At 37.4% G+C, this 12,792-nt stretch overlaps 1 protein-coding gene across 1 annotated transcript in view; it reads right to left on the bottom strand.

Annotated features, from left to right (window-relative positions):
- LOC140234395 (venom phosphodiesterase 2-like) overlaps positions 1–12,000 on the bottom strand; it is a 31,600-nt gene extending 19,600 nt beyond the window's left edge. The window contains exons 1-2 of the mRNA XM_072314445.1: positions 11,422–12,000; positions 2,300–2,374 (exon numbers count right to left, since the gene is read on the bottom strand). Coding sequence (XP_072170546.1) covers positions 2,300–2,374; positions 11,422–12,000 — 654 coding nt within the window. The remainder of the gene's footprint in view (positions 1–2,299; positions 2,375–11,421) is intronic.
- Positions 12,001–12,792: the final 792 nt, after the last annotated feature.

The following is a 12,792-nucleotide window of genomic DNA, read 5'->3' as shown; positions in this document are numbered from 1 at the left end:
CCGAGAACCATATAATTTAGCGATGGTCATCCTTCCTAACCATTTCTCTGAATATTCGAGGGGGGAAAATAATTACCTTCACATGACTTTGCGTATAATTCTCTCTTGGTACTTTTGGCGTCTTTGAGCTACTATCGCATCAAGAAATCTGCATAATATATAGAATATAGAATATATAGAATATAGAATATAGAAATGACATCGTTATGTCTGTCAATGCAGTTGTGCTCTGCTCTTTTGGGTACTGCTTAGTTTTTATAGCAAGAATTATTGCGTAGAATTAAAAAAAAATGATAATAAAGATGTCAAATTTTTATCACTCATTTATGTCCGTTTAAAATGTACTGATCCTCTGATTTTATTTCATTTTTTTTTTGGCTATTTTGTAATAAACTCGGTTTGTCATAATCCTTTCGAATCCGTTAATCAGCTTTCACCAATTGCAGTCGTTAGCACAGTTATAGTTGACATTTTATTGGTCCTTCATATACATGGAAGGATTATTATAGATTAGTTTGTTTATCATTCTCTGTTCAGTAATATACTTTATGTCCGGCTTTGGAATATCATTATTAACTAAAAAGTAAGTACAGGGGTATGTCCACACTCAGAGATGGACTGAACTAACAAACAGACAACGTGCTAACACGGGGAGGTAGTGGAGGAGAAGGATTATGGGAAGGATCTAATATCACGTGACACTATAGAGTTCATTGCCATTATCAGACTAGGGGAAGGTATAGGGGTGGTGGTGGGAGGGGCAATGGACGGTTTTTGACACAACCGCTTACAATCTTAACAACATTATATCATCCCAAATAATTCAAACCGAAATCTTAGAACCTGCTCGTGATGTCGCGGAGGCGCGCGGCGCTTGCCTGGCATCGTAACACATAGGACCAGGACGTGATTTGAATTAGCAAATATGCATACGTGCGTATACATATCCGGGATACATATTTTGTGCAAACACCTTGCCCCTTTGAAGCTCACATAGCTCTGCACGTTGGATAAGAGGCAGAGGTACTGGGACACACATTAGCGGTTATCAGCAGGATACTGCCAAAAAAAAAGCAAACAAACAAACAAACAAACAAACACAGAAACAACAAAACAATAAAGACAGAAAATATGAGTGCGATCAGTGAATATAACAACAACACCACGTAGCTTGGTGTATTTTTATACGTAATTATAATAATCATGAAAGTTGCGATTTAGAATGATACCCAAAACTGTTAGTAATCTCCTCACACCAGGCGTGTGGACTGCTGGAGTTAAGCTGCTTTGCAATAAGTCATGCTGCCCCAACGGATGCCTTCAATGTATATGGCAGTAATATATTTGTCAGAATGATCGTGGATATACAGTACATCAGATTAACATGTGCAGGAGTTAAGCCTGTACACAAGCGTTGACCATTCGTAACAAAATGTTTATATATTCTATGAAGGACATGAGTTACGTCCGATAGATATTTCTTCTCCTTTTTAAGCTTTTTGATTTCATTGATTTGATTTGATTTTTCATCAGCTTGTCTCCCGGTTTTGGTTGTCAGAATGATTTTTTTTTTTTTTTTTTGGGGGGGGGGGGGGGTGCTTTTTCGGATATACCAGTGGTTACACTTATATAAGAACAATTAGTACGTAGGTTTGATTCCCTGCGCTGATCTCGCATTGATATCACAAAATAGATTATGATGCATGCCTCATCTAGATGACTGCCATTTCACCATTTCGATTCATTTTGTCCCAAAGTTTTGTTGATACTTTTTTAAAACTCTGCTTCATACAATGGTGGTCCAGCGTATAACAGCTGTGTATAAGATGCAGGCTGAAGGTCCATCTTATGAATGTGATTTTCCTAGGTATCTTAGATTGGATACGTTCCTTTTTCTTTCTTATTTAACCAATACATTGTTATTTGTAATGGATGCATGAGCAATTCTGTTTGTTAAAGCAGGTAATGAATAATCTGTCTTTGCACTCTCAGGTTAACGTGGTTTTACAACATAAAGAGATAAAAGACCCTGTTACCGTTGGTTACTCTATACTGCAAACGGTAAAGCGCAACACTCACCTCCCTGGTTAGAGCTATGATTGTTAAGGCTGAAATTCTGGGTTATCTACCCTGCCATGACTACAAGTATAATCACTTTACTTCTTTTAAAAGGCGATCTGAACTGTAAGATGTCCAATGTCCCACGAGTAAATGGATGCTGGTTAGTAAATTGCAAATAAAACACTACAAATATAAGAACTGAACAATAAATTGACGTGACAAAAAAAAAAAATCTTACCCCTGCTTTTAGTTGCTTCTCAATCTTCTCTCTCTTGGAAAGCTTGGGTTTGACGGCGAGCGTATCCACAGCAGACTAAGGAACAACAAGATGAGAATCATTATTTTCATTGCACTGAAGATGAGATTGTCATAATTTTCATGAAAGTCGTATTAATGCTAAAAATAATCACAGTAATAGTAACGTGAATAATATCAAAGACAATGGTGATGAATGTTATTATTATGATGACACAAAACTATGTTATTGCAAGATGTCGATATAAACAGTTGTTATCGTGATTATTGGCATTCTGGATTATGATATAATTAATTGTGACTATAACTACACGCATTGACATAAATGCAAAATTATTTCAAATATCATATATTCATGATTTTCCATTACAATCTTCCAAATATATCTCCTTGCCATGGATTGTGTAATGTATAATAAATGTGAAAACACAATACATCAGTGGAAACCGACCAAAGTAGTCAACGGGATTTTACTGCGAGATCATTACGGAGCTTTACACAATGTAGCTGCATGCGACGCTTATAACGTGCCTCCCTGCGTCAGGGGTTGGACAATCGGTTACAGCTCGTTATTTCGAAGGTTCGTTATTCCGAAGGCTCTTTAGTCCGAAGATTCGTTATTCCGAAAGCTCATTGTTCCGGATTTCATTTTCGGATTAACGAATCTTCGGAATAACGAATCTTCGGAATAACGCCGCAAATGTTCGGATTAACGAACCCTTTTTCATTTTCGGATTAACGAACCTCTAGGTATAGGGAATTTGTGTGTTTCGGATTAACGACCCTTCGGAATAACGAACCTTCGGAATAGCGAACCTTCGGAATAACGAACAGCACCCGGACAGGGTATTGGTAGCATGTGCAGATCATTTTTTTTTTTTTTTTGTCTGAAATTTACTGTCGCAGACCTAAAGCTCGTTAATGTAAAAAAATAATCGTATTGGTCATTGCTGTGTACCATCATGATATTTGAGAACACAAAGAAAATGATATGTTCACATTTTACAACACTATTTCACGGCACTGGAGTGTTGAGTTTCATCAGCTGTACTTTCTATACAATTCATTCTCACGAGTCATGAACTCCTTGCCTATTTATTACTTCAATTCGTGAACATACTTGGCGCACAACAGCTGAGATGTGCATTCACTAGGCCTATATATCTGTGTATATACTAGTATACTGCTTTCCATTCGACTCTTTAAGCCACTGCTCTGTCAGGCAAAACTATACCAGGGGAATCTTAATAGGGAGGAGAACCTAAAGATTGGGATAAAAAATTATTTTACCAGTGGGAGAAGGCGGTGCATTATACACTGCCGTCCCTAGCTCCCCCGACCAAGAGGGAATTTTGTTCATAACCGGCCGCAACTCGTAGTGACTGGTGGGGAACAACCCTTACTGATCATCACCCACGGTATTGAAGGCATGAATTTTGCCATCATCTCTGTTGTGTCGGAAATATGCGTTAAATTTGAATACATCACGGCGTTTTACTCAACTGATCGTCATGAATTATGTACTGATGGAGATTTTTTTCTTTTTCGAAGTCGGGGATCTCGTTCATAGCTTTTGATTTTAAATGTAATGTAACATAAAATGAACATTATCTTATTCTTGGACACATTGAAAAGAACAAGAATACGAAAGTGATGCAACACGGTAAATAATCAATGCACAGGAAACTAAAGCGCGTATATCGTGCTTATATTAATTATGACAAGGTTTTGCCTAAACTCGACGTCTTGAAAGCCTATTAACCACGGAGGAGTTTCTCAAAGTAAGCGGTATGTTATCCGCATACCAACCTTGATGTGCTATAGAACATTATGCACTTTTTTTGACAAACCTCCGATATTCCTTCGACGTGGCAAATAAAATTCGCGTTAAAACAATCATATTCATAACGGGCCATGATGCACAAATCTGAGTCAAAGCAAAATGGACACAATAATAAAACCTGTTTGAGCTTTCCATGCAGAAAAAAAAGTTTATTTTTGTTGGTATCGTGATGATAATGCAATGTACCGTTATTTACTTTCTATGGGCTCTAAATTGACGGAGGCATTGTAGACAAGAAGCAGCCCTCGTCTTCTTTTTGGAGCGAATCTGGAAAGTATTTCCGCATTCTCGGAGAAACAGCCCGCCCTCGCGTATTGTTTAACATGGAATATTTTCTCTTCAGCCAACAAACATCAGAGTTAAGGACCACGTTGACATCTAGGTAAACTTTTGAGAGTTCATAAGACATGGTTATCAGACTTCCTTTTCCAAAAGCATTTCCAACCATGCTTGATTATATATTTGACTCAACTTCAAACAAATTCATGAACTGCTTATGTACATGTATTCGGTATCTTATTATGAATGATTGGTCTCTTTCTTATCATCATTATTGTCACTTTGATGTTGTTTTATGAGCAAGCAATTTACATCAGATTAATGATATATTGTTATTGTTCACCATCACATTAAGTCCCGTCCTTAAAATTACTTACTATTGTAGTTACTGGTCATCTCTCTTAGACGTCCTTCGATCCCTACTCTGAGTAAAATCAGAAGTTTTAGGTTAAAAAGCCGATTGTTAATTTGTATTTAGGTGTATGAGAGACAGAAAAATATATGACTTTACCTTTAGGTTCTGTCTTGTATGCTTAATCAGATATAATAATTCTTCATTGCTATTTCAAATTGATTATGTTCTTTTCTTCTGAACAAAGTTGCGTCGTTTCACAGTTCAAGGTTTTTATCCCAATGTACATACGGCACTATCATACAATATACACACAGTTCTATAAGATTGTACAATGTTCAGAGTTGGAGGTGGTGAGTGTGCGGGCTTCCCACCCACCGCACAAGTATAGAGGGCGGCAAGATGTATTTTTACTGATTTCATTCAACGCCCTGTTTTTACATGTATGTATCATACCTTCTTTTTGTCACACTGTATTACCCAAACTTGCCTTGTGCAATGCCTGTGTGCGTTAGTGCTTGAATGTATGGTATGGGTATACAAGCTTTTTACTGTTTGAGTTTAATGGGCATGACTGTCAGATTGTATGTAATTAATTTATTGATGACTTTTACAAAGGCATCTTTTCTGCTTTTTTTTTTTTAATGATTGTGGGGTTGTGAATTTAAGTTCCCGCTGGAAGGGTTTAAAACTCATTTTGTACGCAAATGGTTTGATCGTATATAATCTTACTCCATTTTACTCGCTGTTCTAATATATTTTTTTATTACAGTGTTTTGTTATATCGTACATTGATCCGGTTATTTCTGATTTGAACTGGACGTTTTGCTCCTTTTAACTCTAACTATATTTATGTAATATGATTTTCTATATTTATGTAGTATGATTTTATATTCATATATTTGGATTGTACAGGACCTTTATGTTAAACAGCACTCACCTGCTGATCTTGTTATCCTGTCAAAATATGTTGAAATAAATAAATAAATAAATAGATAAACAAATAAAATTTGAGAAAAAGAGAAAAATGAACAGGTTTTGAGTGTATATCTGAATCAACCCACCACGACTATTGTAAAGTAGGGAGCATTAGAATAATAATTATACTTCCCAATTTGGAATATTCATTTTCGAGAACAATTTTCATATAAAATGTATGTATGTATATATATATATACATGTATATATATATATATATATATATATATATATATATATATATATATATATACATGCACATACATACATTATTTTGGCGTTCTATCAAGTTTGGCCCCGAGAAAAGTTGTTCAGCATCCATGCATTCACACGGTAGCAGGAAAATTAGTCACTAAGAAGCAAGAACCCGTGGTGCGAAAAGAAAAACAAAATATGTTTCCTTAGAGGTGCATGAGAGCCCCTGATGCGAAAAGAATAACTACGTTAACAAATTATAATGCTAACAGTTGGCAACACGAAAAAAAAAAAACTAACAAGAGCGACGAATTCCAAACTTATGATATTTCTTTCGCTACGAAAGTCGTGCTCTTCCACGCAAGTACGACACACCAGAAAGGACCAGAGCGTCAGTTTCTCTCTTTTTGTGGAACAGAGCAATGTAACTTGTTTGCTGCTGCTGCCCCTTTCCATGTATTGTATACACGGTACTGGTCACAATCTGATACGACGAATTCCTCTTGTTTTGTGTCACGTCTACCTCTATTCAGGCATTTTGATAATGGTCTGATCACACACGGCAGTCAGCATTGTTGGCTCGCATTGTATCTGTTTTCAATTCAAATTTGATTCGTGCCCTTGCATTGTACTATGAAGCAAACACACCCTTAGCATTTCACCCCACCCCAAGCCGTATACAGAAAAAGCAGCAGAAGTCGTGAGGTTTGAAATTGTAAGCAATGCAGAAATCGCGTCCCCCTTTTCTGGGGGGTTGGTTGAATTTTTTTTTTCCTTTTGGCTGGTTGATTTATTTGTGTGTGTGTGTGTGTGTGTGTGTGTGGGTGTGTGTGTGTGTGTGTGTGTGTGTGTTTGTGCCTGATGTCGAGGAGGAAGAAAAAGGGAGCAGACAGATATATCATAACAGTGCCATGCAGTGGTTCTACACCAAATTATCATTCGGAACATTTTTTTTTTTCATCTTCCATACATTTTATCTCGCATAAGAGGAAAAGCAAAACAACAAAACGTGTGTCTCTTCATTTGTTCCAACCTTTCACCTTTCTCATCCAGGGACCTAACGCTTGTTACTTTTTCCTTTGCTTTTTAAATCACTCATGCGATAATCATGCCTGTGCCCATTGTGCTGATTGGGAACAGCTTTTCTAATGAATGTTTAGATCTACTCCGCTTCATCTAGACAATTATTGTCTAGACAAAACACTGTCGCTCGTCCACATGTCGCGCTTTATTGCAATGTTCGTTTATACAATGTATTGTCAAGCAAACATTGTCTTCATCAACTGAATGGTTTCGCTTCAGGCGAGTACGCATGGGTGTCTGTATTTATCTCTTAATTCTTTTGTAAATTGCGACTTTCTCCCTATAGCAAGGGAAATAATGTGTGATATCAGGAATTATTTCAATGATATTTTGGAAAGTAAGGTGAATCAGCTTAAAATGCACATAATATGCCTATGATATGTAATCGCGCATTTTCATTTGAGAGCTTAAACGTTAGTCGTTTCAGGATTCAATTTGAAAAGAAAACATTGCTGATTATTTTTTTTTTTTTTGCCTCATCAATGCTCATCAGAGTAGGCTAAAAACAATGATTTGAAAGAAAAAAAATAACACGCAACCACTCTTTTGCTAAAAGCCTGCTCTTTCTCTGATCTGATTGGTATTTGAACAAATTCTTATTCTTTTTGAAAGCTCTCTTTGGAAGATTAAAAAACAACAACTATATTCTTTTGTCTGTTCCTGTAATATTTCGATCCACAATCAATTTGTCAATAGTCCAATTCAGCCTATGCACCAAATAAAATGATATTGTTTTCACAATCTATCTGAGCATGTTGAATGCTAAACAACAATAGCTTTACTTGGGATAAATATCTCGTAATATTTCTCTCAGGTATTAATTTTAAGACGAGATTCATTAATTTGCATTAGGTAAATGAGCGTCATTTATATCCTCCTTGGGCATATATCATCATGAGAATTTTCCCCATTTGAAAAGATTGCTTTTTACTGCCGGTAGACTTTACCGTTGATGGTATAATGATTTCTAACAGTTATCTGTTATTACAGGTAGAAATCGGGTGCAGAACTTCGAAGGAAAAATATCCTCCATTGTAAGCATCCATAATAATGGTCCATGATCTGAAATCTAGCATGCTATATATATATATATATATATATATATATATATATATATATATTCCTTTAAAGCGTCATCAGGCTTACACTGCTGTAGATCATGGCATTCTTAATGTTATCTAAGATACATTATTCTATTTCACTGATCGTTCATGAAAAAAAAAAAACACAGAAATATACTGGAATCAACCATATGCTGAGTCTGCATTTTCATGGTCCTCGTGCATAAGACAAAATTTTGAAGTACATTGACCACAAACATGACGGTCATGGTGTACTGTTCCAGATAATACCAATCAAACATGGGTGAACTTTTCCTTTGTTTTAATTGTCTGTTTCGCTTGTCCTTTAATATAATATAGAGCATGTATATACTCATTTTTACAAACATGTACATGTTTGGCACGGTATGTATGTGTGCATTTGTGTGTGTTTTTACTAAATCGATATAATCATAACGCGGAAGTCTAAAATTTTACATCCTGAGAAAATAAATTTAACTGACTTATAATTCACCTTTAAGAAATTTGCATGGCCAATCCCCGTTTTTCCTGTTTTTTCATTTTCATGTTCCTTTCGATCCGACAGCATCTCCAAAAATTTGTATCGATTGTCATCTGAACCTCTGTGGGGTTCAAAATAGCCACAATTTTTTGCTGCCAAGTTTTACATCAATACGCGATATTCACTATATACGCTTCAAACAAACTCGATTGAAATACATGTATGTTTCTGATTATCACTTATAAATTATCCAAGGCCATGGAAAATGTAGACCGCCATTATGTTGATCGTACGTGTCCTTTCTGATTGTATGTGTGGTAAATCTGATTCGATTTCATGGTCGCCAATCAAGTTTACCTTCGCTGTTTGGTATGCTTGTCACGTTTCACCCTGTGGTCGTCCTCGCGCTATACATACCAGATAATTTTGATCTTTGCACTGCACATTGATATTCATTCAAGCACAGATAAATGAGCTTTCTGCATTTCCTATAGTGGTTTTTTTTTTGTTTTTTTTTAGATCTTTGGGCATGGACGAGTTTGAACAGACCAAAGAATTCTATATCATGTTGAGCTAGCGTCAACTTTATCTCAACTTTAGAACGGAATGTTTGGTTTTTACACTCGTCATAATCGCTACAAGTATGTATATACAAATGCACATAACCTGTGACTACATCATACAACCATATCCGGCCATCTATTCATACATTTTGTATATGACCTACAAAAATTTCTCTCTGTCATAATCCCCAGACTTCAAAAAAAGGAATACAGTATACAGAATACACCTTCATAGTTAAAGAACATTCCCATGCGAATATTAAAGAAAATGATGATATAAGACAAGCAGGGCGGTGCAAGATAAATATGCCTGCATCCACAAAATGAAGCATCGTAATCATCAGTAGTTATGGTTGCGTTGTCTATCTATGAACTGGACCAGTATGGTCTCCGTGTGCAGACATGTCACTATACACCAGTTGTAGATACCATGTCAGATAAATGCGATACAATGTATTTTTATTGTCATTACTGTTGTGTTTGAAATCAAAGTTCGAAGAGACAACATACAGGTGTAAATCATTTTTATGATGTCTGTATTAGTATTGTTATGACATCAACGTGAAAAGAGAACATTCAGTGTGTTACTAATAATATCACAAAGAAAAAAAGATATGATGCGGACTCATGGTAGGCACCATTATTTCTCAATCAGCAAACCTTTGTAGTGTATATACACTCTTTCTTCATGTATAGTCTTTTAATTTTTTGGCAGCGATTTGGAAATGTGACTCAGGTGTAAACTTTACTTTGAAAGCAATGTTGTTCATAATGAATGCGGCATAGATTTCTGTAACCTTGTTCAAACGGCTGGATGCACACAGTCAAATAGAAAGACATGGTTCAAAAAGCCATCACACCTATTGAAACAACGGAAGGCATGCATTGTGATGTCGTTTGTCGCCAGGAGTTGCCTTGAATAGGTTGGATTCTTTTCTTGCTCTCTAGTTTGTTGACACAGTGGCTTTGATAGATGCTTTGTATAGCTATGATCTTGTGTTCAGTGCCAATGTTGCAACCCTCTCGTTCAAAGTTTTTTTGAAGACTGACTCGGTGTCAATCGAACGAATACTTCATGTTTATTAGAATTTCTGTCTCTGAGCAAATCATGCACAAGCGCTTTATAAATCTCATGTCTGATCTGATGTTGTCTGATAATCTATCAAAGTGATTCTGTAACGGGTTTTTAAATCTAAATAATCTCTAGACAACAAATACATCGCATCTAGATTCATATCTTTGTGAATATTTTTTTCATTGTTTAGATCTCATCAGATTGTAAATCCTCAAAAATGAGAATCGCAAGAAATGCCACGGAGAGGAGTTTTTTTTTTCCTTAACTAGAACCAGTGACTCTGACTTTCATAAATCTTACAAGGCAAAACCTACAATGACCAATAAACTTCTCAATACATTTTAGAAGTACTTGGAATGGAATTGTTATTCAGGTAAGATCAATTAGTGAACACACATTTTGCATCATTTAGTAATTCCTGGTATAAAATTAATGATTCATACGCGTGCAACGTCACTATTGGTCTTTCCCCCCCCCCCGAAAATACACATAGTTTTAACAAAAGAAAGGTATAGAGCATTCAGCTTCGTTAATAGAGGGGCAATGATTTTAGGATCACATAGAAAAATTGTAAAAATGTTTTTAAAAGTCATTGTACGTACACCACACCAACCCTGCCGAACAGTTCAACTATAAAAACATTTGGTGGTGGATTGCACTTTCCAAGAAGAAGAAGTAGGAGAAACAGTAAATGTATGTTTCAACTACTAGTAGTCCTTTTGGTTAGGTTCTCTAATCATAGGGCGCCGCTTCAACATCGAATATTTTGTAAATTAAAACGTTTATTATAGTCTCTTTCTCTCTGACTTTGTGTGTGTGTGTGTGTGGGGGGGGGGTCTTTCCAGTTGGTTGGTCCAAGGGTGAATCCCCCCCCCCCCCCCCCATCGATGGGGAGAATGTAGTGGAGGAACCCTCAAAAGTCTTTGCCATGGCATTTGTGTTCCTGGGGGGGGGGGGGGGTTCAGACAAAAATCCTGGTTTTCTTCTATTTCTCTCTCTCTCGCTCTTTGAGAGAGAGATAGCCATACAACCCCCCCTTCTGCGGCCCCTGGAATAAGTTTCTTAAGTATCCGCATTTTGTAGCACTTTGTTCTTTATTCGCTTAATGACAAAACCCTTACTTTTGCATCATAATAAGGTGAATCATAATAATTATTCTTGTAATTTTCAATACCTTATGATCTGCATTCTCTTCGATTTCCGTGTATGTTGGTTTTCCTGCGTCAGGTCCATCAAGGCTTGTGGTTTTGTGAGTCGGTGTAGACTCATATCTCACCTCCAGTGTAGGTTCGCTCTTGATGGGATCTATGTCCGCCATCCGTAGAGTGAGATCAATGCTTGACACCGACCCAGCTCTAGACTGCTTTGGCGTCGTTTTAAGTTCGCTGTCGCTCTGAACTGGCGTATTACCCTGCGACGAACGAGGAGTATTTTTTGTCTTCGTATATCGTTTGTTTCTCTGCTTGTCGTCGCCATTTTGTGTGTAGGTTTTTGGTTGTGCCTTTACTGGTGTAGGTTTCACCACATCGCTTCCACTTTGCCTCGGATAGGGTTTAGGATTTGTGAGTTCAAGAACCGCCGAAGGGGTCGTGGGTCGACTCGAGTGTTGGAGACTCGACGGCGGTCTCGAATACTGCCTTGGTCTCGTGAGGTCCACTACCGGGGTTCTTGCTCGACTTGGTGGGTTTGACGTGTCGGAAGTGACCGGATATGGCTGCGGGTTCCGGATTGAATCCAAATATACTCGCGACATGGTTGCAGGTAGGCGTTAGTTTGCTGTCTGCACCAGATAGCGATGTGTTGTTCAACCTGCGTTCTTCACACGTACGTCCAACCGACGTCTGCAATTTGTGAAAATATCCCGGATTCAAAACCCCCGGAACATTCTACGATGTGATGCCACTTGTTCCTTCCAGCAGAAATACCTGGTTCAAATAAGGTTGTATGTCACAATCCTGTTGTGCCTATCTGGAATCGAGGCCAACCGTTGCGAGTCAATAGGTATATCGTAAATACTTTGTCACTGTGTCATGCACTCGGGCTGTGCTCCGGTGTGCACTGCGAATGATTTGCATTTGAATTGATCCATCGACGCATGACTAATCGCCAGGTCGTCAGAACACTTTTTTCGTCGCATCTCCCGTTTTGTAGCATCCTGCGTGCACACAACTGTTTTGGGTTCAGAAGTGATGCATTGTGGGTTAACAGGGTTGGTCATAGGTGAATAAAGAAAAAAAAACTGAAGTGTACAGAGAAATTGAATTGTTGGTTTGGCGGTTCACGCGCGAGATGCATGTTGTACAAACATTGTGATTTACATAAGTCTCATAAAGGGTTCTTGAATGTGCTGTTCGCTGTTCACGAATGTGATAAAGATTAGTGCAATGTATACACGCAGGGATGTCTTAATCAGCCACGGAATAACGTGGTTTATATAGTGAAATATTCTAAACACTGCCAATGTTGTGATAAAGCATGCCTTACGTCTGTTTACAAACGTAGTGTATGCTCACATTGATAATTTAAACTACAAGTTCATACAAGA

The sequence above is a fragment of the Diadema setosum genome, chromosome 10 (genome assembly GCF_964275005.1).
Source record: "Diadema setosum chromosome 10, eeDiaSeto1, whole genome shotgun sequence".
NCBI classification, from domain to species: Eukaryota; Metazoa; Echinodermata; class Echinoidea; order Diadematoida; family Diadematidae; genus Diadema; species Diadema setosum.
Note: the sequence above shows the minus strand (reverse complement) of the source record. Positions and strands in the feature narration are given on the sequence as shown.